Source organism: Cottoperca gobio, chromosome 12 (assembly GCF_900634415.1).
Source record: "Cottoperca gobio chromosome 12, fCotGob3.1, whole genome shotgun sequence".
NCBI classification, from domain to species: Eukaryota; Metazoa; Chordata; class Actinopteri; order Perciformes; family Bovichtidae; genus Cottoperca; species Cottoperca gobio.
The window spans coordinates 16,308,360-16,329,411 of NC_041366.1; the positions used below are offsets into that span (position 1 = coordinate 16,308,360).

The window sequence follows — 21,052 nt, forward strand, 5'->3', positions numbered from 1 at the left end:
AAAGACTGAAAGCAGTAAAACACAGATGACAAACACTTGACCTCTTCACTCATTCTCTACATTACAACCTACGGTAGTTTGCCCCCAAGTAAGAAGTAAGTCAAAACAAAGTTGGCTATTTTGATAAAAAAACATTTGAATTTAATTTAACCAGAAATAACAATTACCAATAATAAATCACAAATTTGAGAATACAACATGACCTTAAAGAAACTGTAAAAACTAATCATTATTTTCTTCTCCATGTTACTTATTGCTGAATGTATTTAAATGTGACTGAAAGTGTTTTAGAAATAAAATGTACTTACCTAATAAAGACATAAAAAGGAAAGTATATATAGAGAAGGAGATAGAGAGAGAGAGAGAGAAGAGAGAGAGAGAGAAAGAGAGAGAAGAGGAGAGAGAGAGAGGAGAGATAGAGAGAGAGAGAGGAGAGAGATATATATATATATATATATATATATATATAGATATATAATATATATATATATATATATTATAAAATATATATATTATATATATATATATTATATAATATAAAGTATTTTTTGTTGCACAAAATAATTATTGTTGAAAATGGTAGAAATTCTGTGAATTGTGTGCTATAGGTGCCAAACAGTCATATAACATAGTAGAATGTAATAATATTAATACAAACACACAAGATGTCATACAGTTCGTATGTCAGGGTCGGTTGCATGTCAATCAGGGCGAGTAAAGAATTTGTGCACCAAGAGTTTCATCTTTAAAAACCTTAACGACACGTTGATTACAGGATTGTGCTCATCACTTCTGACCCAGTAAAAAAAGTTCAGAATAAGTTTATAACAATCACGTCAACTAATAAACGTTATACTGCCAAACCTCTCCCCGTCTCAACCTGTTACTTTTTAACTTAGTTTAATAGGATGTTACAAAACAATAAAGGAACATTTTAAATAAAACTTTAATTTCATACATTATATTGCTCAGCACAAAACTCCAGACGCAGACTCACAGAGTCAGGTGTGGAGGCTTTAGTTTAAAGCGGTCTGCAGTATGTGCACGCTAATGGTGACAGTTCATTTGATAAAAAAGGGGCATTTCAACAAACTTGACGGCTGAAGGGCTTTTTTGGACCCAGTTTATCGTCAGCCCTGACAAAGGCAACACTTGATGAACTGTAACACAAGAAGAAGAAGAAGAAGAAGAAGAAAAAAGATCCAACCAATAAGGTTTACACATAACTTTATTGTACCAATTTATACCAATACCATGTAAATAAAAAGCACAAGATGGAAGCAGTCAGGAAGAAGGAAGAAACACAAAGTACAGTAAAGTTTCTAAAAGATTTACAAAAGAAGTTTCTGGCTCATTTGTTAACAAAGTTGGCATCAAGTGTTTGTTCAGGTTCTGGTGTAAAAACGATGTTCCAGGTTGACAAAATGCACTAGAGTTAAAACTGGCAGGAAACAATGTGCTATAATAATAATAATAATAATAATAATAATAATAATAATAGATAAGTATATATGTAGTATAACTGTATAGAGCGTTTCTGTTTTAAAGTCATCACTGTCAACCTATTCTGAAAAAAACTGTTGCCAGAAATGATTAAATCTTTTGTAGATAAGGTAGAAATAGGCATGAGTGTTAAATAAAACATCTTCAACATGAACATGAAATTCACCATTTATGACAAAAATATACTCAGACTTCACATCTATTCTAAGAAAATAGTGCACAGCAATGAATTAGATAGTGTAGTAAAGGATAATACCAAAGATACACCTATTTTATTATTATTATTATTATTATTATACAAAATATCCATATATTAAAATATAACGCAACCATCTGCAGAGCTGCATCTCATATGTGAAAGCTCTCTGATTAGGATTTCTGACAGTCCAGCTATCGTCAAACACAAATCTTTGCCTGTCAGTTTGAACAGATCTCTATACAATAATGTAAAACTGAAAAAGAACTGGAGCGGCGCACCGTATTGCTCTGGTCAGTCCTCGACTGTCAGATAGTCATCAAAACTTTCTCTATTCTGAGGTCGAGGTAAAGGTGGCGACTCAGGATTTAAGCAGGCATTGAACCGGATTTGCATCTACAGCGTCGTAGAACGCCTGACGCACTTTTTTTGTGCTTGGCACTTGCAGCAGTTAAATTCTTTGGACCCGTCATCTCCTACCCAGAGACTGATTTGTCCTAATCAGCCTTAAATGATTGTTCAAACACATTAACAGGCAAATCCCAGCTACAACTGCTGCAATATGATCCAGCGTACTGCAGTTGCAACTGCTGATAGAATAATTCTGAAACGCACCTTTAAAAAGTCTAACTGCTTGGCATAAGATCAAAGGAATCTTGGAAATGGAATTGACATCTTAACATCGTATTTTTAACTGCACACGCTGCACTGCAAAGAAGGAGTTGCATCCGGTACGAGTTTTCAAATGACTGATTTGTCACATCTCTGTGAATAATGAAAACAGCTGCAGAGCCAACGAGAAACCAGAGACAGTCTTAAAGAAGAGATGCGTTTATACTGGCGTACTATACAGTCCACATTCAGAATGTGCAGTTAACTTAGTAGTTCTGAATCCAAAAATCACCTCTCATACTCGAGACGTTAGTATTAAATACTAAAAGGCTCAGCTACTTCCCTTAAAAAAACAACTATGTCAAGGCAGTCAAACAAAGGAAAATACAGTACAAAATACTACATCACTGATTGCAAATAACACCAGCGGGAGTCAAGAAAAATGTCTTGAATGCGTCATTCTGTCAGATTTGTCAGATGTGCACTTCAAGTCAGTAGAGCCTCCTTAACATTCCTCGATCACTGTGTGCAAACTGAACATCAGCTGATTGAGGCTCACGCTCAGCGACAGTGGCGACAGAAATGAAGTTGCAGGGCAGAATCACTCCGTCACTGTCTGTGTGCTTTGTGTTGTGTGCTTGTGCAGTGATCAGATCTGATGGCGTCCTGGCAATCAGTCACCTGGTAATAAGTGAGCGGCGGTCACATGCAGTTGGCCACGTTGCTGGAGCCCTGGCCGACGTCCCTGATCTGGCTGACGTGAGACGAACAGACCGCCACTCCTGCGCCGGCACGGCAGTGAGACACCGAACCCACCAGCTCCCACCTGAACAGCAAACAAAACCACAACAAAGGAATAAGAACACATACTAACAGTCCTGTTTTTGTGTCGTAGAAGAAAACATGAACATGTCTTAAACTTGTGTTAACCACAGACCTTATTTCAGGCATCAAACCAAAAACCCACTAGCGAGGGAACTGGAAGTGCAACGCTGACTCTTTGTATTAGGACTCATTCCTGCAGAACTCTTTGAGCATTGTAATTATTCGAGCATGTCACAGGTAGAGCCGTGTTTCAGTATAATGAACGACAGGGCACCATGAAGTTTAATCAATCAGTTTAATAACATAATTCAGATTGTATTTAAGAAAGACTACACAGCCATCTTTAACCTGGAATATCTGGTTTGTACCTTTAAGCCTGTTTCAATGTGCAAACTGCACATTGCAGGGTTTCTGTTATTAGTTTGTATTTTCTGTTGTTTCTAAATAATCATTGTATTGCCAGCAGTTGAAAGTTAATTCAAGATGTGCTTTCTTATACTTTATGCACTCAACTACTTTTATATCCAACAAGAACATAATTCAAGGTGATGTTAACCTCAGCTCGTATATGATTGAACGCAGGGACCTGATGCATGGAACCGCCTACAGTTTATCTCCATGGGTTATTAGATCATCCCAGATGGCACCCCGATACCTTAGAAACACATCACATCGCCTCCTCACCTGTTCATTCGAGGCTCAAAAGCCTCCACTGTGTTCAGGTAGATGTTCCCATTGTGACCCCCGACTGCGAACACTCTTCCCATTACAGTGGCTACCCCGACTCCCCCTCGTGGGGTGGTCAGCTCGGACACGTACTCCCAGCGGTGCATTCGTGGGTCAAAGCGCTCCACAGAGCTCAGCGGTGAATTGTCATCAAAACCACCTTCAGGAAAGACGAGAGAGGCGATTATTTAAAAAAAAAAAAAGAAGCTCAAGGGACGAACAGGAAACTGGCACGTATGATATTACTTCACATAAAAGCATAAGGTCACATGTAACCTGGCAAACAACAGCCAGACAATCTGAGAAGGATCATGATGTTGTTAATGGAGCAGCTACTGACCGGGCAAAATACCACAACAGATGTTTTTAAAGGAACTTGAATGACTCTTTAAATTCCAGTGGTACAATAAACATCTCATCCTCACACTCTGTTAATCAGTCACCAGGTAGCTTTACAAAACATGAACTTTTGTCTGTCCCAATTAACACATTTGAGTTTAAAATTGTAGGGTGTGATTCTAGGAGGCATGTGACCGTAGTGAGTCATTCCAGGCACTGCAGTGCAAGCAAATGTGGACAAGATACATCTTGGAACAACAATATATGTTAGCAACAATATCTAGAAAGTGATCAAATCTAAAGAGGGAAACATTATGGCTGTTTGGACTTCATCTTAGTTTATTTATTCCTCTCACCCACTACATAGAGGCAGCCATTGAGTTTGCTGACTCCATTTCCAGCCCGTCGTTGGCCCATCTCGCTGACCTCCGTCCACTTGTTGAGGTGTGGGTTAAACCGCTCCACACTGGACAATGACGCCACACCATCGTTGCCTCCCACTGCGTACACGTAGCTCTGGCAAGGAGATGGTAAAAAAACAGTGTTCATACAGACACCACAAAATGAAATACAAGGACTTTCAAGGACTATATTTGAATTTTCAAGAACGGTCAGTAGAATGTGAAATGTTATTAAAATGACTTTATGAACAAAACAAAACTCAAAATATAAGACAGCGTTATGTTGTTCATTTGAATTTCACTTTGTTAAAGCTGCAGTTGCTAACTTAAATAAAAATAACTTTTTGAATATTATATTTGCTGAAACTGTCACTTTATCCTGACGGTAGTGCATGAGTGAGTTAATCTGTGAAAAAAAATCCTGTTCCTCTGCCTCCCCCCCCCCCCCAGCAGTGACTGACGCTGTGTCAGGAACCTCCTCTGCTCTGATTGGTTGCTTTTCTTTGGTCGCACTGGAATCTTGCAGATGACCTAAGCAACACCCCCAGTGCTCCTTATCCGTCTTGTGCACTACGGTCAGGATATTGTGACAGTCTTTACTTATTAAGTTATTTTTATTAAAGTTACCAACTAGCAGCTTTAGAAAATGGGTTATTTTCAAGACAGTCCGGTCCTTGATCTTTCCCCCTCAATATTCGACCAGTTTAAGCACCTTGTGCAAACCGTGTGTACAGCAGTACAGTCCAGATAGATATCATATATACAACGTTGTTCTTCATTTGCAGTCTTACCCCCAATGACACAGAGCCCACTCCTCCTCTGGGCGTGTTCATCGGAGCCACGGCGTTCCAGCAGTCACTTTCAATGTCATAACGCTCCACGTCGTTGAAGCAGGAGTTGTCATCCAGACCTCCAATAGCGTAGATAGGACCACCGAGAGCTGCCAGGGCTATACCCCTCCTGAGGAACACAACTATCTTTGCTCAAAGCTGTATTTCTGCTATTTACCCAATACTCTAAGTACAGTACATACATACTGTAGATAGTACATGGGGACAAAAAGAAACAGGAAATAATGAAATCAAACTGTAGCATTAACGGATCAACAGCAGCGTTTTAAACTCTAAGACTTAAACCTGCGAGTGTAAAGAACAGTAGGAATGATGTCTAGGCTTTCTGTATCATCATTACGTTCCACATTTGAAATTACTTTGTCCAGCTTAGTGGATTTCGCCCCCCCCCCCCCCCCCCCAGATAATCCTACTGGCTCTGGCAATTGTTGGTGAGCTTCACCACCACTCTGCATTCTGTGTTAACTTTTCAACAGCAAAGGTGGAGCTAGCGATGAAACAGTGCCCGTTTTAACGCAGAAAGTTGCAACAACAGTGTCTGAACTATCCCCTATTGTGGGAGGCTGTTGTGACAATGCTGCTCAAAATGAGGTCAAATAACTGGAGGTTGTACAAAGTGGGCTTCTTTAGGTCACTGCTACCGAGCACCAGATCATACATTTATATTTAAAAAGCTTTGTTCTTCTAAAGCAAACTGCAAGAAGATGTTTTCACGTCTGTGTACCTCTTGGTGTTCATGGAGGCTTTCATCATCCACTTGTTGGTGAGGGGGTCAAACATCTCCATGTTGCCTAAGTGTTCGTTACCATCATGGCCCCCAACAGCATACACCTTGCCTAAGGAAAGCAACATGGAAGATATGATATGTTTTTATGATCATGTAAGCTGACCATCGACTGTTTTAAAGTCTCAAAGTCATCTGAAATCCAAATATTCCATTTTATAAATCATCAAGCAGAAAAACATGAATCTCTTTCATGAGACAAAGTTATCTTCTAAAAACTAAAACATGTATTTAATACTCAGTTGTACTAAGAGTAACATCTCTCTGTATAATGAAACACAGCACCACAAACTGCGTCCTCTGAAATGATCATTTCAAATTGGATCAACATTCGAACCTTCATGAAGGTTTTATTTATCCAAACTCTTGTGTTAGATTCAGCTACGTGTACCTAATAAACTGGCAACTGAGTATATAATGTATGTCGTAATGTTTCATTGTGCTCGTCAATTTCTAAACCTCAACTGTTTAACTTTCCATGCCCCCTCTTTTACTTTCTGTAGCTTCATTATATACAACCCGTCTTACCTCCTACAGATATTACACCCACGTGACGCCGTCTGCTGTTCATTTCAGGACCAAAGAACCAGCTGTTCTTAGTGATGGAGTAGCACTCGATGCTGCGAAATGGGTCACCAGAACCCCCCCGGCCACCCACACAGAACAAAACCCCTGAGGAAATAATAAAACGTTGGTGCAGTGAAAAAACACACATCATACTTTATGGCCACAGAACCTCAGAAGAAACACATTTTCAAAGCAAATATCATTCTATAGATGAGACGATAGACAAGTTTTTGGAACTGTAAATATGTTATGAAAACACAAAAAGGCATTTGGTTTTATGAATGTAGCGGTGTATTTAGGAGGATAAGAAAAAGTGCTGAATGGAGCAACACATGCCATAAAGATCAGTGTATAAGTATCACCTGCAGTGTGTTTCCGGGGTATGGTACGGACTGTGTACTCAAAGTCCAGCACCACCTTGTTGCTAAGGTGCAGGTGGTAGTTCCTGGCTTCGTCCATCAGGTCGCGACAACTCAGGTTACCTTTAATCATCTCGTCCTTAGACACTGTTCCAGTCAGGAACTCTACAGGGAGCAGGGGGAGGCGCACCTGAAGGAAAGACCAGCATACACATGTTATTGTGGTTGTAAAAGCAGTATGCAACAGTTCAACCTTCAGGTAGTCGGTGAATTAGGTCATAAGTCTACTAGAAGACACACACACAGAGGTACTTCCAAACACAACACTTGTGAATGCATTAAATTCAGGAAGATGCAACATTCAATCACGTACGCTAAACCAGACCACACCCTGTGATACCTTAAGCTACGCACTCTCTAACCTGAGACATGATCTGCTCCAGCCAGTCCTCGTGGTGCTGTGGGTTCGCTTTCAGCCATTTCACGGCTGCATTGAACACCTGTGTTTCTGAATGGATATTGAGCTCGCTGGAGGACAATAACGTGCGCAAGTGCTGGGGAGAGACGCACGTGAAGTCCTCGCAGTCCACTACCTCAGTGAAGTGTTCGCAGGCATAGCGGTCAGCCATGTCCATCAGGTCCACGCGATTGTGGCTCTCAGCGAAGGTCCGTACCGCCAGGCAGTTAGTGGGGTGAAAGTGGGCCTTCATGTACTCACAGCAGGCTCGGGCCACCAACTCCACCTAAATAATTCAAGTAAAGTAGTCAAATAAAAATACATTTTACAGATGATCTATTACATAATAGAATAGACTAAGAAAAAGCACAACTCCTTAGTGCATGTAAAATACAGATTGTTGATCGACTGTATTTGTGTTTCTTTACCTGAAGGATGCAGGCAGCATAAAGCAGCGGCTGGACATTGTCCACAGTTAATGTGAGCTTGGAGGAGTAAGCAAAATGCACCAGGTCCTGGATGGCATCACCGTCAAAGTCCTTGATCTCTATCAGTTCCTGCTTCGCCTCGGACATCTCAGACAGGAACATGGCCCTGAAGGAAGAAATGGTCACTTAAAAGTTACAAATACTTTTATTGAGCCAAAGAAGATTATACATTCAGCACACCGTTGTGTCAATGCTCATCTCCATTTACACGAAAGAACCACAAAACCACACAGATATGAAACGGATGATACAGCAACATACAGGATTGTGTTTTGGGATTGGAACAGTATCAAAAATAAGCAAATCAAAAAGAGAAAGGAAAAGTCTTCTAAATAAATAATGATGTAATTAAATGAAAGAGACATAAATCAAATACCTTCCACAAAGCTTTGTGTTCTGTATAAAATACATTTTGTTCTGAAGGCTACTCCACAAAGTGTGTTAATATTTTATTTTATGACAGACGATTAGGGCCTTCACAAATACATTTTAGGTCATCATGTTTTAAAGGAAATGTTGTGTTTTTTTTATTTCATACTACTGTTGTCATATTTCTTTCCAATAACATGTGCTCAAACTATCGTGTGAGCTTATCCAGGGTTCCCACACCTACTTAAACATCAATTTCAAGGATGTTTCAAGGACTTTCCAGGCCCAATTCCATGAAACTCAAGGACCCAACACGGCATAGTTTGAGGTCAAGTATTGTTACAACACTGAGAATGTTTATAATGAGACTGAAACTAGAGAGAGAGGCCTGAATGTGTTCCAGTGACAGACTGTGTGGTGTCTTCACAGCGAAACAATATGTTACACATAGTGTTGAGTTCATTTCTATTCCAATCTTGCACAAAACATATAAATTAAAGCACTTTCAATGACCCATGTGTATTTATCTCTACTTTCAAAAACTTTCAAGGTCTTATTTCTTTCCCTCAAATCCACAAACTTTCAAAGATTTCAAAGTCACGCGGGAACCGTGCCTATCATTTGAAATGTATATTTTCCGCCCCAAACATGCGTCATGTTTCTAAGCATCTTTATAGAAATGACAAAATTGAGGTTTCAGTAAATCCTTATGAAGCTTGGATGTCCACCACAAAGGAAAACACCCTGGTATCGGTCTGCGCTGCACTGAAGATTGCAGTTATTGACCCAGTTCTAACAATAAAACATAAAACTAGAACATACCTGAAGTAAGGGATCACACAAGCCAGCACTAGCTTGTGGCATGGTATCAACCTACTGCCCACCTACACAAAGAGACAGAAAATACATGTTTAGAAAACAGGCAACAAGGCACACCTGTACACAGCATCCATTCACTTCCACACTGTGAGTACTGGGATTATGGTAGCTATATAGGGATTAAAAATAAATCAAACAACCACACTCAACTTGAAATTTTTTGATTAATTAGGCTCACATCTTTAAAATATTCTTTGTAAAATCACAACCTTAAACCTGACATTACTGCAAACATTAAACAGATCAGTTGAGATATAAATACATCTCTTTACTCGAGTCTACACAGAGTGACCTACCTTCAGCGTGACGTCACAGAGCTCTCCCACTTCATAAAAATGCCTGAGGGAGTTATGGAAGTCCTTCCAAGCTTCATGAGCTTCAAAGATAAAGGACCCATCCGGCTCACAGTCTGCTTTCGGTGCCTTGTTTGCAGGTCGCTTCTCCTTGGGCTTCACCTGCTTGACATGGTCTGGCACCACATCCCCTGGTGCCATAGCTGGCTACAGGTAACAACACCTATAAGAGATGAGAGTTTCAAATTTGATAGAAAGAATAACTTAATCAATAGAAATTGACAACAATTGTGATATTAGTCTAGTCTAGCTCTCGCAGATTGTTTATTTTCTCAGTTTTATATCATTATGAATTTAATACTGTTTTGTTTTGGACAGTTGGTCACAAAAACAAGAATTTTGAAGATGTCTTCAATTTTAGGGAACTTGTTATTGGCTTTGTTATAGTCTAAACCATAGGTCTTCAACAGGGGGACCTGCGGAGGTACTGCAGGGGGGGGGGGGGGGGCAGATGTAGATAGAGCAAATATGTTTTTATAAAACATTTTTCTTTTTGCACATTCAACAACCCCCCCCCCCCCCGTCGCACACAACTTGGGACAGCCTCTCTCCCCTCTTGCACAGAACTCCGACAGCACTCCCCCGTCGTTTGAATACCGCTGCAGTAGGGGGTCCCTGCTCCATGCTACACCAGTAGGTCCTTGGCCTGAAAAGGTTGACGAGCCCTGGTCTAAACAAATAACTCAGGAACTCAAAATTAAATCTACAGATTTATTGATAATAACCCAAAACAATTATATTGTTAAGCTGTGAACAAAATAATAAATAATAGAGTAATCGCCCATCCCTCGCAATAACCAGGACAAATGTTCACTGCCATTGACTGCATGATGTAAGAATAACCTGCAATCTGAAATAGTAATCACAACTCGGTGCAAATAACCTTCTGCAGGCCTCAATGGACAAAACAAAAGGAACATTAGTGGTGGGAGACATCGCCTGCCAGCTGAGCAAGTTTGGTCAGTATTCCTCCCCCTTTCAGTGTCACTTCCCCTTTACTCATTCATTCAACAGACACTGGAGACAAATGTGAAAAAACAAGCAGATTCCTCCAAGCTGACATGACACACCACGCAGAGAATACTGTGTAATCAAATCCATAAAAATTACATTCCATTTTCGGAAATTCCTACCTATGGCTGAATCTGATCTCACCGGTTGAAATGTCAGAGAAACTGAAAGCAAACAGCCAGAGGCCAAAGCTCCACCCACACCTCTCAGATGATGCAGTGTCTCTCTTTTAAGCTATATTTCTGACACTGAATAGACTCAGTGTATCGCCCCCTCATCACTAGTCCTCTCAGCTATAAGAGAAGAAACATCAAGTCGCATCATATGCACTGGTGATCAAAGGCTCTCTATCTCCACTTCTGTAGGCTCGCGGATAGGCTTCATCTTTGCAACCACATGTAGGGACTTCGTAATATCCACTCAATTCAACGACAGATTCAGGACTTCCATGTCCTTAAGATGATAACATTGTCATGTTGTATTATTTATAAGGAGTGAGATAGTCAATAATTTAACGGCAGAGATGTATTGCACAACTGCTCAACTCTGCCAAGTAAAAACTGCACATCTGCATACAAAAGGGACTCCCACTAAGCAACCAATATAGACCATTAGGTACAAAGGTATACAAAACACTGGTGTGGACTCATGACTTGACACACTGCCAAGAGCTCACAGCAACTACACTTAATGCTGCACCTCTATGGTTTGCCCTTTGATCAGAGATAGTAATTACCCAATTAATGGGCTTGCTTGCTGCACACTGAATTACTATGCTTCCATCAAAACCTTTTTTTCAGATTTAGGGTGAGGCAGCTTGTGAAATAAAGTGATACATATCAAGGAGACTATTTGTTATGCAGTCGGTTGGTTTAATGTCACACATGCACTTTTTACTTTTTGATCTTTGCACAGCAGACACCTGGTTTATCAGATCTCACATAAGCAGCTCAGAGAAATGTTTTGCACCTATCTATACCTTAGTAGTAGATACTACTTGCAGTCTAAAAATAATGCATCTTTAGTCCCAAATAACCACATTAGCCCTTATTCTCTTTCTATATGTGCAAGATTCAAATATAAAAGCGGGCAGGCTACTTTCTCTTGCACATGCCCACGGTGACCCTTATGCATGTCACAAAGTTAACAGCTACTCCTGGACAATATAATATCAAGAGAAGAGGTAAGGCAAGCAAAAATACCAGCTTTAACGTTACTGCAAATAACACACACACACTTAGCTCGTTAGCTGTTTAATGTAAACGACGGCTAGCATCTTCAAATAATATTATGTTTGACCTGTCGGTACTTTTTTTTGGGTATGAAACCAAACCATACTCCTATTGATTGGATTTAGGTTATCACATAACTTTTTATATAACAGTTGACAAAAGATGAAACAATATGAAACACATCAAACACAACCAGTCAACAGTTTGTGAAGACGAGCTCGGGTTATCAAGGGGTTATGTTAGTTCATATTACCGCATACGTACCCTGTTCACATCGTATAGTTAAGGTTGAACCACATGATGGTGTCTCTCTCTCTCTCTGAAACCACACAACATATAACGATACGACTCTAAAGCTATAGTAGACGAACAATTACGGGATTAACGTTAACGGTTAGCGTGTTTGCTAACAGCAACTAGCAAACAGAGTAACGTTAGCATCCGTGCGCATAGCTAATGTTAGCTGGCAGGGAACTGGAAGGATTTAGCCGGGAGTTTAGCGAAAATACTAAATGTAAAATGCTACAAATGACTATAAGGGATTGGATAATCGTTGCGTTAAGTCAAGTATATTTAATTTAGATACCTCATGTCGCAGCAAGAATTAAGATGCCGGCTTCATTGAGCGGAATGTTTTTTTAATTTTTGGCACGTTTGTTGTGATTCCAGGTGCTTCATGGGTATTGTAGTTTTAAGGCCTTACCTGAACACCAGCAGAAGGAACCAAACATGCTCATTAAACGCTCACAATTATCGAAGCCAATTAAGATAAAAGCCTTGTGATGATGAAACAAAAAAGATCCTACGTCATTATGAGAAACCTTCTTCAAATATTGACTTAATATCTCAAAAATAACGACCTAGTATCTCAAAGTTCATATACACATCCCATTATGATTTAGTATGTAGTATGTATGTCTTCTGCCTCACTTAACATAAGTTCCAGTTAATAACACTGACATTTTCAAAATAAGGTACTGGACTACAGAGTAATGTTCAAAGTAAGGAAATGTTAGACTGTTGTACAATTGTTATATAACTATATAGGCCAATTAAATCTGGGCTGAAGTTATACATTAACACCTTCACATCCTGATTTTCTATTTCCTGTATGTGCAGCGTCGGTATATTTCCGCTGTAAACACCTAGCAGAAATATTGAAGTGGACAGATTTTATACTCACACAAGTGGATGAAATTCTCAATTTAAAATATATATGCAAAATATAAAATAAAACAATATAGCCACACAAAACTATTGGTGAGGTCTAGGCCTATAGACATAAGCAGATATGCCTACAATATCACAATTAGGTTGAAGCTATCATCACAGCAGCGTTAATCTTAATGTTGTGTTTGTATAAATAATAATTTTTCTTTAAATGGGATCAGATGAAAGATTTGGCCCAAAAAAACATTAAATGTTTTCATCGTCAGTGTCTGTTGCCTAATGTGCAACTTAACGAGGGGTGTTTTCTCAGATAAATGATGATTCTATGTCTATAACTTAAGAAAGGGGAACTGAAGCGGTCCAAAATAACACCCACACCATTGTACAGTAGGAAACTAACTGATCAGCGCCTGTCCGGGTCAAATTGCTTCTCTATTTGTTATGCAGATTACTATCTAGTTGTAATATTTATTACATGATAATAAGTAATGACAGACAGCTTTGCTATGGACTGAATTTTATTGACCGTTTCGAAATACAGTACAGCTGTTTCAAACTCGTAAAATTAATGTACAAATTAAATTCCTGTACTGTGTATAAATTCAAATACACTAGAACACAGTGCAGTACTGTGTATAACATATAGCTTCCTTTAGTTCAAATTATAATTGGTCATTAGCTTAAAACATTATTGTGCCGTTTACAAATGTACAGTAACATCAGCTTGGCGGTGGTTTTAATGCATTTCTAAATTTATAAAAAAAGGCCTAAAAATAAACCGGATAAAATAAAATATATACATTTTCCCCCCCCATATGTTGTCATATATGAAAAGATCCAAAATTAACACTGTAAGCGGACTACTTGTATGTCTAATTAAATTATTTAAAGAGCATCTGTATAGGAATGATCCATGTAAGAGTGGTTTCCACTGTACTTCAAATGACTGAACTGCAAGCTGTGACCAATGACGGGACATTTATCAGTCAGGAAGTAACAGCTGTAGCACCAACAAACCAAAACATAACAATGAGACCCAAACAGAAACCGTCACACAATATTTATCAAAGACTATTTATTTCAGAAAAGTGTAAATGTATATAGTTCATCAGCTGGAAATAATACATTGATAAACCGACCATGTGTTCCCGGCTACTTGAAGGATGTAAAATATCACTAGACATCGTCTGTGACGGCCGGCGTGAAGCAAATACAACATCATGTCCACGTGTCCTACTTGTACTGCTTCTTCCTTTTCACAAGTGCATCCCGTAGAGCAATCTGTATAAGAAAATACAAAATTCAGTTGAAATTAAACTTTATATTCCATAAAATCAATGTATCTATATACAGTAGCTGCTGTGACAGATGGGACTTACCTGTTTCTCTCTGAAGGAGCGTTTTCCTTTGGTTCTGACAGACTGACTGTGTCTCATCATCATGAAGTTCTTCGTCTTCCTCTTCTCTCTGTTGCTGGTGCTGGCGTGAGGGTTCAGCTTGGTATGCTTTTTGAAAAAGTCCTTCCGGTCTGGCCGTCCCGCCTGGAAAAATCAAACGCACCATTAGAGACAGAAAATCTACCAAAATCTGTTTTAATAATAAAGAAAACGGAATAAAATGATGATGTTCCAGCTTCTCAAATGTGAATATTTTCTTTCATTTTTCGTGAGTTCAATGATAATAAAACTTTTTGTTTTTTAACCATGTTTCTGACATTTTATAGACTAAACGATTAATTGAGAAAATAATCTGCCGGCTAATATATAATGGAAATAATCGATATTTGCAGCCCTACACACCACACTTATCACAATATACAAACCATTAATGACTTTCCAGAGTCGACAGTTTCAGCTGCTTAAGTAACTAAGAATAGTTCAGTTAGCATAAGGGCTTACCATTGCTGTTGCCAGGCGCGTTTCCTTGTCTTCTTTCGGCTTCTTATGCAGCTTCTCGATATGCCTCAAGGTCAGCACCTCCCCTCTGAAAGATTTGAAAAAACAAAAACCTCAGTAAGTTATTCTGAAGACAAATTCATTTTTGTGAAAGATGCTTTCAGCTCTTTGTTCATATAGCTTTCTAACCTGCTGTTGTCTTCCTCATCTTCCAGCTGCACAGATTTCCTCTTCTGGCCCTTCCCTGGTGCAGCGTCGATCTCCTTGGCCAGCTGGACCAGACGGATCTTCTTGAATTCATCTTGAGTGAGGAGCCTGCTGCCGCTGACCGCCGCCGCTTTGGCTTTTCTTTCCTCGATTGGCATATTCTGAAGCTTCTCCGCCTTACACACACACACACCCTCTCATATTAAAACAAAGATACCAAACGCAATTAAGCATCAGCATTTTGAATAAGCGATGCAATTTTATTCTCACCACTTCTCCTGCCTCTTCATCAGCCGAGTGGTGAACGTCCACCCACTCCCCATCTTCCCCATCATCACTGATACTGGCGCTCTCCCAGCCATCTGTTGCACAATATGAAAAGTATGCACATTAGCCTAATATTGATCATCCACACACACACACACACACACACACACACACACACACACACACACACACACACACACACACACACACACACACACACACACACACACACACACACACACACACACACACACACACACACACACACACACACCAATCCTATAGAGTCATTAATACAACTACCTTCCTCTTCCTCTCCCTCTTTTTGACCCGCCTCCACCTCCAGGACTTCAGCTCCAGGGATGTGATCTTTAGCCTCAAGCTCTCCATAGTTTTTGATCTTGGCCTCTGCGGACGCCTCTGTGGGTCTCCCCTGGACAACACGTGGCAGTTTACAATTATTTACATTCTAATAGACAAAGTGCTGTAGTGCTTTGTTAGTATTACTACACAAACAATAATAATAATTTGATCTGCCCTGTAATTCAGACCATTTATGAAATCTATGAAGATTCAGCCAGTTGTTTTTTTTTTCATAATCCTGCTGACAAACAAACAAACTGAACCGAGAACATAACATCCTTGGTGGTGTTTTCAGTAAAACTCACCCTGTCCTTCTTGTGCAGCATATGTGGATTGAGACTCCTGAACAGCTGGATCAGTCCTTTGGCGGACATCATGACGTCTGAACACAAACATGTTGTTTTGTGAGATAACATACACACATATATGCACACACTCCTTTCATTTTGCGCATTCGGATTTGTGATTAAAGTACAAAACCGACTGGCAGTCACTCACTCTTGTCTTTGTGCATCTTGTACTGGGTCAAGTCCTGCAGCAAGTCTTCATTGATGGCGAGCGGACAGCGGGCTGCCACTTCCTTGATGGCATTGATCCTTGAGTACAAAAAAGGGGTAACATTGTAATGCATTTGTATTGAAAATGTTTTCCTTCATATCGTTATCCATAGATGGAGAACTGAAAACGGAAAGTAGACGTGGCTGCTACTCACCCCACAGTCATAACCTCCCCAGAGTTTCTGTCCGTCACAAAGTTGTTGGCGATGGTCATGATAACAGGTTCAATGACCTGCACAAATGTGAGAGAAGTGTTACACTCAAATCCCTTTGTTAAATCCCTGTGTGGTAACATAATGAACGGATCCTAATGTACCTCTGGTGGGACGAGTTGATGAGACGCCTGCGCAGCACACAGGAGGATCTTTGTCACCTCTAGAAAAACAACAGCTTGTTTAAAAACGTCTCAACAACAGTAGGGAAGAGAACGATACAGCATACGATGCCAATATGTTGTAATAATGTATCGATACATGGATGCCAAGTACCGACCTTTTATTATAGATATGATTAATATTGCAGTTACAAATTTAAACCTTTTTGGTAACAATTGCCTTTTCAGTCCACTAGATGGTGCCATGTATATTTTCGACAAGGACGATTCATCGACATGGGAGAACGAAATCAGAAACTTTGGGTGCGTTCCAACACCTATACTAGTATACTCTTTAGTATGCCAGAAGAAATATTTAGTATGTCCTAATACATAATATTCCAAATGCAGTATGCCAAAAAATACCAGGATGTTCTACTGCACCCGAACACGTTTTGCAAAGTGCAAGCTGCATGCTTTTCTGGCTATTCTGACCCACAATGCAACAGATATGAGACCAAGAGGGTCAAAGTTCAAGGCGCAATGTTATGACAAAGTAGCATGTCCCAAATTAATGCATACTTCAAGAAACAGTGCATACTTTGTAAGGCAGCTGCAGTACATACTACAAGTAAAAATAAAAAGTATGCGATTTGGAACGCTGAACTGATAAAAACCCGATGTTCAAAAATGCTATAATTTGCAGCTGATCAAAAGGTCACAGTACTCCGCATATTGCAAAATGTTTAAAATAGCAATAATATCGTATTGTGACTTTAGTGCTAATATATCGTGGGTGCTCTGGTGACTCCCGCTTTAATCAATAGAGTTCATTTACCTCTCTGATGAGGCTGTAGAAACCTCTGCACAAAGGGATAGAAATTGAAGAGGAAGAGCTGGAAAAGAACAAAACAAAAGAGTATTATACTCACTGTTAAATCTTCTTCATACCTCATTTATGCGTATATTAAACATTATGCAGAGTCCGAGACTTGATTCCCATCGCAGAGTCAGAACTGTGGACAAACGAGCTGATGACACTTACCTCGTGGATCCCAACCAGCCTGGATATGAACTCCATCATCATGATCTTCACCTCAAAGCGCTCTTTAGAGTCTTCCAACTGCTTCAAAAGTTTCTCTGAGAAGTCTTGATAAAAAATAAATATTTGATTGTACAGTTCTGTAAATTGTAGCACAAATGACTTTAAAGAAATGTGCTGTGGTGCAGAGACGAGCATACCTTGAGGATCATGAATTAGGTGAATAGCAGAGAAGTTGAAGACTTCTACCTTCTTCTTTTTCTTGTGTTTCTGCCAAAAAGAGTTAAAAGAATGAACTCAATTCATTTTAACGGAAATGTAAAGATAAGTGTCATGACTCTTGGAAGTTACAGGAGCGGTACCTTGAGGACTTTCATCGCCTTTTCCAGCTTCTTCTTGTTTTTGGAAGTTTTCTTGTTCGTGGCGTATCTCACCTTCAGGTCTCGGACTGATGGTCCCTCCGCCTGAAACATCAGACCGATTCTTAACAAACGCATACATCTCAACAAAAACATCCCTTCCTACTGAGAAACGTTTCCTTTTTCTAACTACTTTATAAATATATTCTTTTGTTACTTGCCTCGGAGTCTGAATCACTATCATTTTTCTCATCCACATCTTTTCCCAGAAAGAATTTAAGACCAGCAACGACAATCTAAACAGGAAGAGAGGCGGGTGAGTGTGTAGTGGGCGGCCACTTATGTGATACAATAAGCAAAGCATTGCTTTCAATGTGAGAAAACATACCTTTGTGACCTTGGAGAAGCACGCTGTTGTAATGACATTAACTGTTTTGGTATCATTCCTGTGAAACAAAGAAAAAGACAATCAATTAGATTAAAGAAGTGAAAATGAATACAAATGTCTTGTAAACTAAGTCCAGTGTACAAATAAAACCCACCAGATGTTCCTTTTGTACAGCTCCACCATCACATCTAAAGAGATCTTTGCTGCTAGAGGATTACTGTCTCTCAGCATGGTGTACATGAAGTTCTGTAACGTCTGAAACACAAACATAACGCAGACAGTGAGCGGTGACTATTTTAAGATGCTGTAATCACACAGCGAAGCACAACACAAGTATGTAACACATGTGAACTTCTGTACTTACGGTGTTAACCTTGTTGTTTTTGTGCTTTGCATTGATGTTTTTGATATCTGCTACAATGTGTGTGTACAGTGTCTGTGGAGAGAGAGAGAGAGAAGCTAATGTTTACTTCAGAAAAAGGGGAAAAGCGAAACACCAAAAGAGCGCAAGTCAGCAATTAAACATATGAACACAGAAACCCAACCCAAATACAACACCAGAAAGCACTGGTCAGTTATACTATACAAGGTAATCAGACAGTCAGCACAAATGTGTGAAATTAGCTTAGTACAATAAGGTGTTTACAGTTAAATTATGCACAAATTCACCTGTGACTCACAACTACAACTACTGCTGCTAATTTGAGATTATAAAGCATATTAATGATGAAAGAATACCATCAGAATTGTTCTGCTGTATACGAGCACTCTAACCTTTCTGAGAAGCTTGTCGTGACATCGCAGCAGCTCAAAGAAGAGCTCCAGGAGGCTCGTGGGGTCGATCAGATCTTTATTCCTCAGAAGAATCAGCGATTTGCAGAAGGTCTGAAAAAGACAGAAGAAAATAAAAAACACATTTCGATGCTAAGAGACACGTCATTTGCATAAATATAAAAAACCTCATGTGTTGCAAGTATCATACGTAATATGGAAAGTCACAGATATGCTCACCATTCTTAGGTCTGGATCGAGGACTGTGTGGTGACTTATTAATAATGCAGACAGCTCTTGTGGAAAGGTGGACAGGTACTGCAGGTAGCAGTGAGAAACCTGAAAGACAAAAACAACTGTAACTACACAACATATAGAAGGAAATACACATTATTGATCAGCAGTAATATTAATCTAAAAACATAAAATAGTAAAACACTGACAGGGAAAATTATACCACGATATTGATACATTAAGGACATTTTGCTGATAATATTTACATACTTTTAAATGTAATGGAGTATTTTCACATAGTGTGGTATTAGTACTATTAATCAAATCAATGGTATGTAATGTAAAATACTGCTGATCAGAAATAAACAGGCTCACTACTGATGGAGCCAAGCTTAAAGGAATACTTCACCCTTTTAATGACCATTTGTATATTAATTATCCAAAGACAGACAGTACGGTACCTGGGCGAGGAACATGGTCAGGTCTGCCAGCTCCTTGTTCGGCTTGTCAGGCTGCAGCTTGAAGATCTGCACATTGGACTGGTAGTGTCGGTACTGCTGCTGAAACTGTGCAGAAACCCCAAGTGATTCATTACTGCCGTGTACTGACTCTTCTCATATGTTTAAATCCACAAACAACAAGTCTACTAGCTAACAACTTTAGCATGCTATGCTAACAACACTTACCTCCTCTACGTATGACTGCGGATCTCTTTTTATAAGATTCTGCAGTTGTGGCAGATTGTTTGGCAGTTTGTTGTTGTGTCTCCCCGACATGGTTTCAGATGGTTTTGCGTGAATGTTAAGAGAAAAATAAATAAAAACGACAGTTTACAAGGCAAGCGTGGCAAATGTGTAGGCTGCCATTTAACTTGGCATGGGAAGTCTAAACGCCACGTCCGGTCCTGGAGTAGTCACTTCCGCTTTGATGAGAGGAGGCGTTTTCTTCTTTGCTGCTGTATTTAGGTGTAAAATTATTTAAACTTCATAATTTAATTTAATAATTATATAATTAACCTCAGTGCTCCACGTTAAATTGGATCAAGGGCTCGGGGAGTTAAGCGATAAGCAAGCTACAAACAGTGTTGTGAACTAGTTACACTGTTAAAAATGTAATAAGTAATGTAACTATTAAACCTCACAGTACTTAACACTGATTACAGTCAAGCTTTTATTAACAGTTCTTCAATACAACTTGGATTAATATTGGAACAGAGCAACAGAATGAATGTTATATTGTACATATAAGCCTTTTACTTAAAATAATATATTGGAATATATTGTAGACACCAACATTTTTATTAGTCGATAATGAAAATAATCCTTAGTTGGAGCCCTACCGCCATCTGAAAGAAAAGGGCATTACTCACCAAGCACGGTTGTAAGTTTCCAAGAACCATCTGCAAGTCCTGGTGGGATCATAGACGTGTGTGCATCTGGAGATCAAATGTTGTGTGTCAACCCAGCCCTCACTGACTGACTAGCTAATTCAATGATATCAAACTAGTAGATGGAGCGCTGAAGCTGCAGAACAT

The 21,052-nt window shown here is 39.4% G+C and overlaps 2 protein-coding genes across 4 annotated transcripts; both read right to left on the reverse strand.

The window, feature by feature from the left end:
• Positions 1-1,210: 1,210 nt before the first annotated feature.
• klhl8 (kelch-like family member 8) lies at positions 1,211-12,655 on the reverse strand. 3 transcript variants are annotated; one of them, XM_029445179.1, is made up of 13 exons: positions 12,539-12,600; positions 12,217-12,273; positions 9,653-9,872; positions 9,300-9,361; positions 8,049-8,214; positions 7,586-7,906; positions 7,167-7,353; positions 6,766-6,909; positions 6,178-6,289; positions 5,394-5,562; positions 4,558-4,717; positions 3,821-4,022; positions 1,211-3,137 (listed from the first exon to the last, which is right to left on the reverse strand). In XM_029445179.1, exons 3-13 carry the CDS (start codon positions 9,848-9,850, stop codon positions 3,014-3,016), a joined length of 1,845 nt encoding a protein of 614 aa, XP_029301039.1. In that variant the 5' UTR covers positions 9,851-9,872; positions 12,217-12,273; positions 12,539-12,600; the 3' UTR covers positions 1,211-3,013. The 3 variants fall into 3 exon arrangements, with proteins under 3 accessions (XP_029301039.1, XP_029301038.1, XP_029301037.1); XM_029445178.1 differs by lacking the exon at positions 12,217-12,273 and having other exon boundaries at positions 12,539-12,655; XM_029445177.1 differs by having other exon boundaries at positions 12,217-12,603.
• Positions 12,656-14,175: 1,520 nt separating this feature from the next.
• Positions 14,176-20,435, reverse strand: sdad1 (SDA1 domain containing 1). The gene is made up of 22 exons (XM_029445506.1): positions 20,205-20,435; positions 19,980-20,084; positions 19,525-19,623; positions 19,288-19,398; positions 18,878-18,949; positions 18,668-18,768; positions 18,514-18,571; positions 18,347-18,421; positions 18,129-18,230; positions 17,967-18,036; positions 17,770-17,873; positions 17,563-17,620; positions 16,728-16,786; positions 16,567-16,643; positions 16,353-16,450; positions 16,160-16,236; positions 15,795-15,924; positions 15,495-15,586; positions 15,207-15,400; positions 15,021-15,105; positions 14,502-14,663; positions 14,176-14,403 (listed from the first exon to the last, which is right to left on the reverse strand). Exons 1-22 carry the CDS (start codon positions 20,292-20,294, stop codon positions 14,356-14,358), a joined length of 2,067 nt encoding a protein of 688 aa, XP_029301366.1. The 5' UTR covers positions 20,295-20,435; the 3' UTR covers positions 14,176-14,355.
• Between the last annotated feature and the right edge of the window lie 617 nt (positions 20,436-21,052).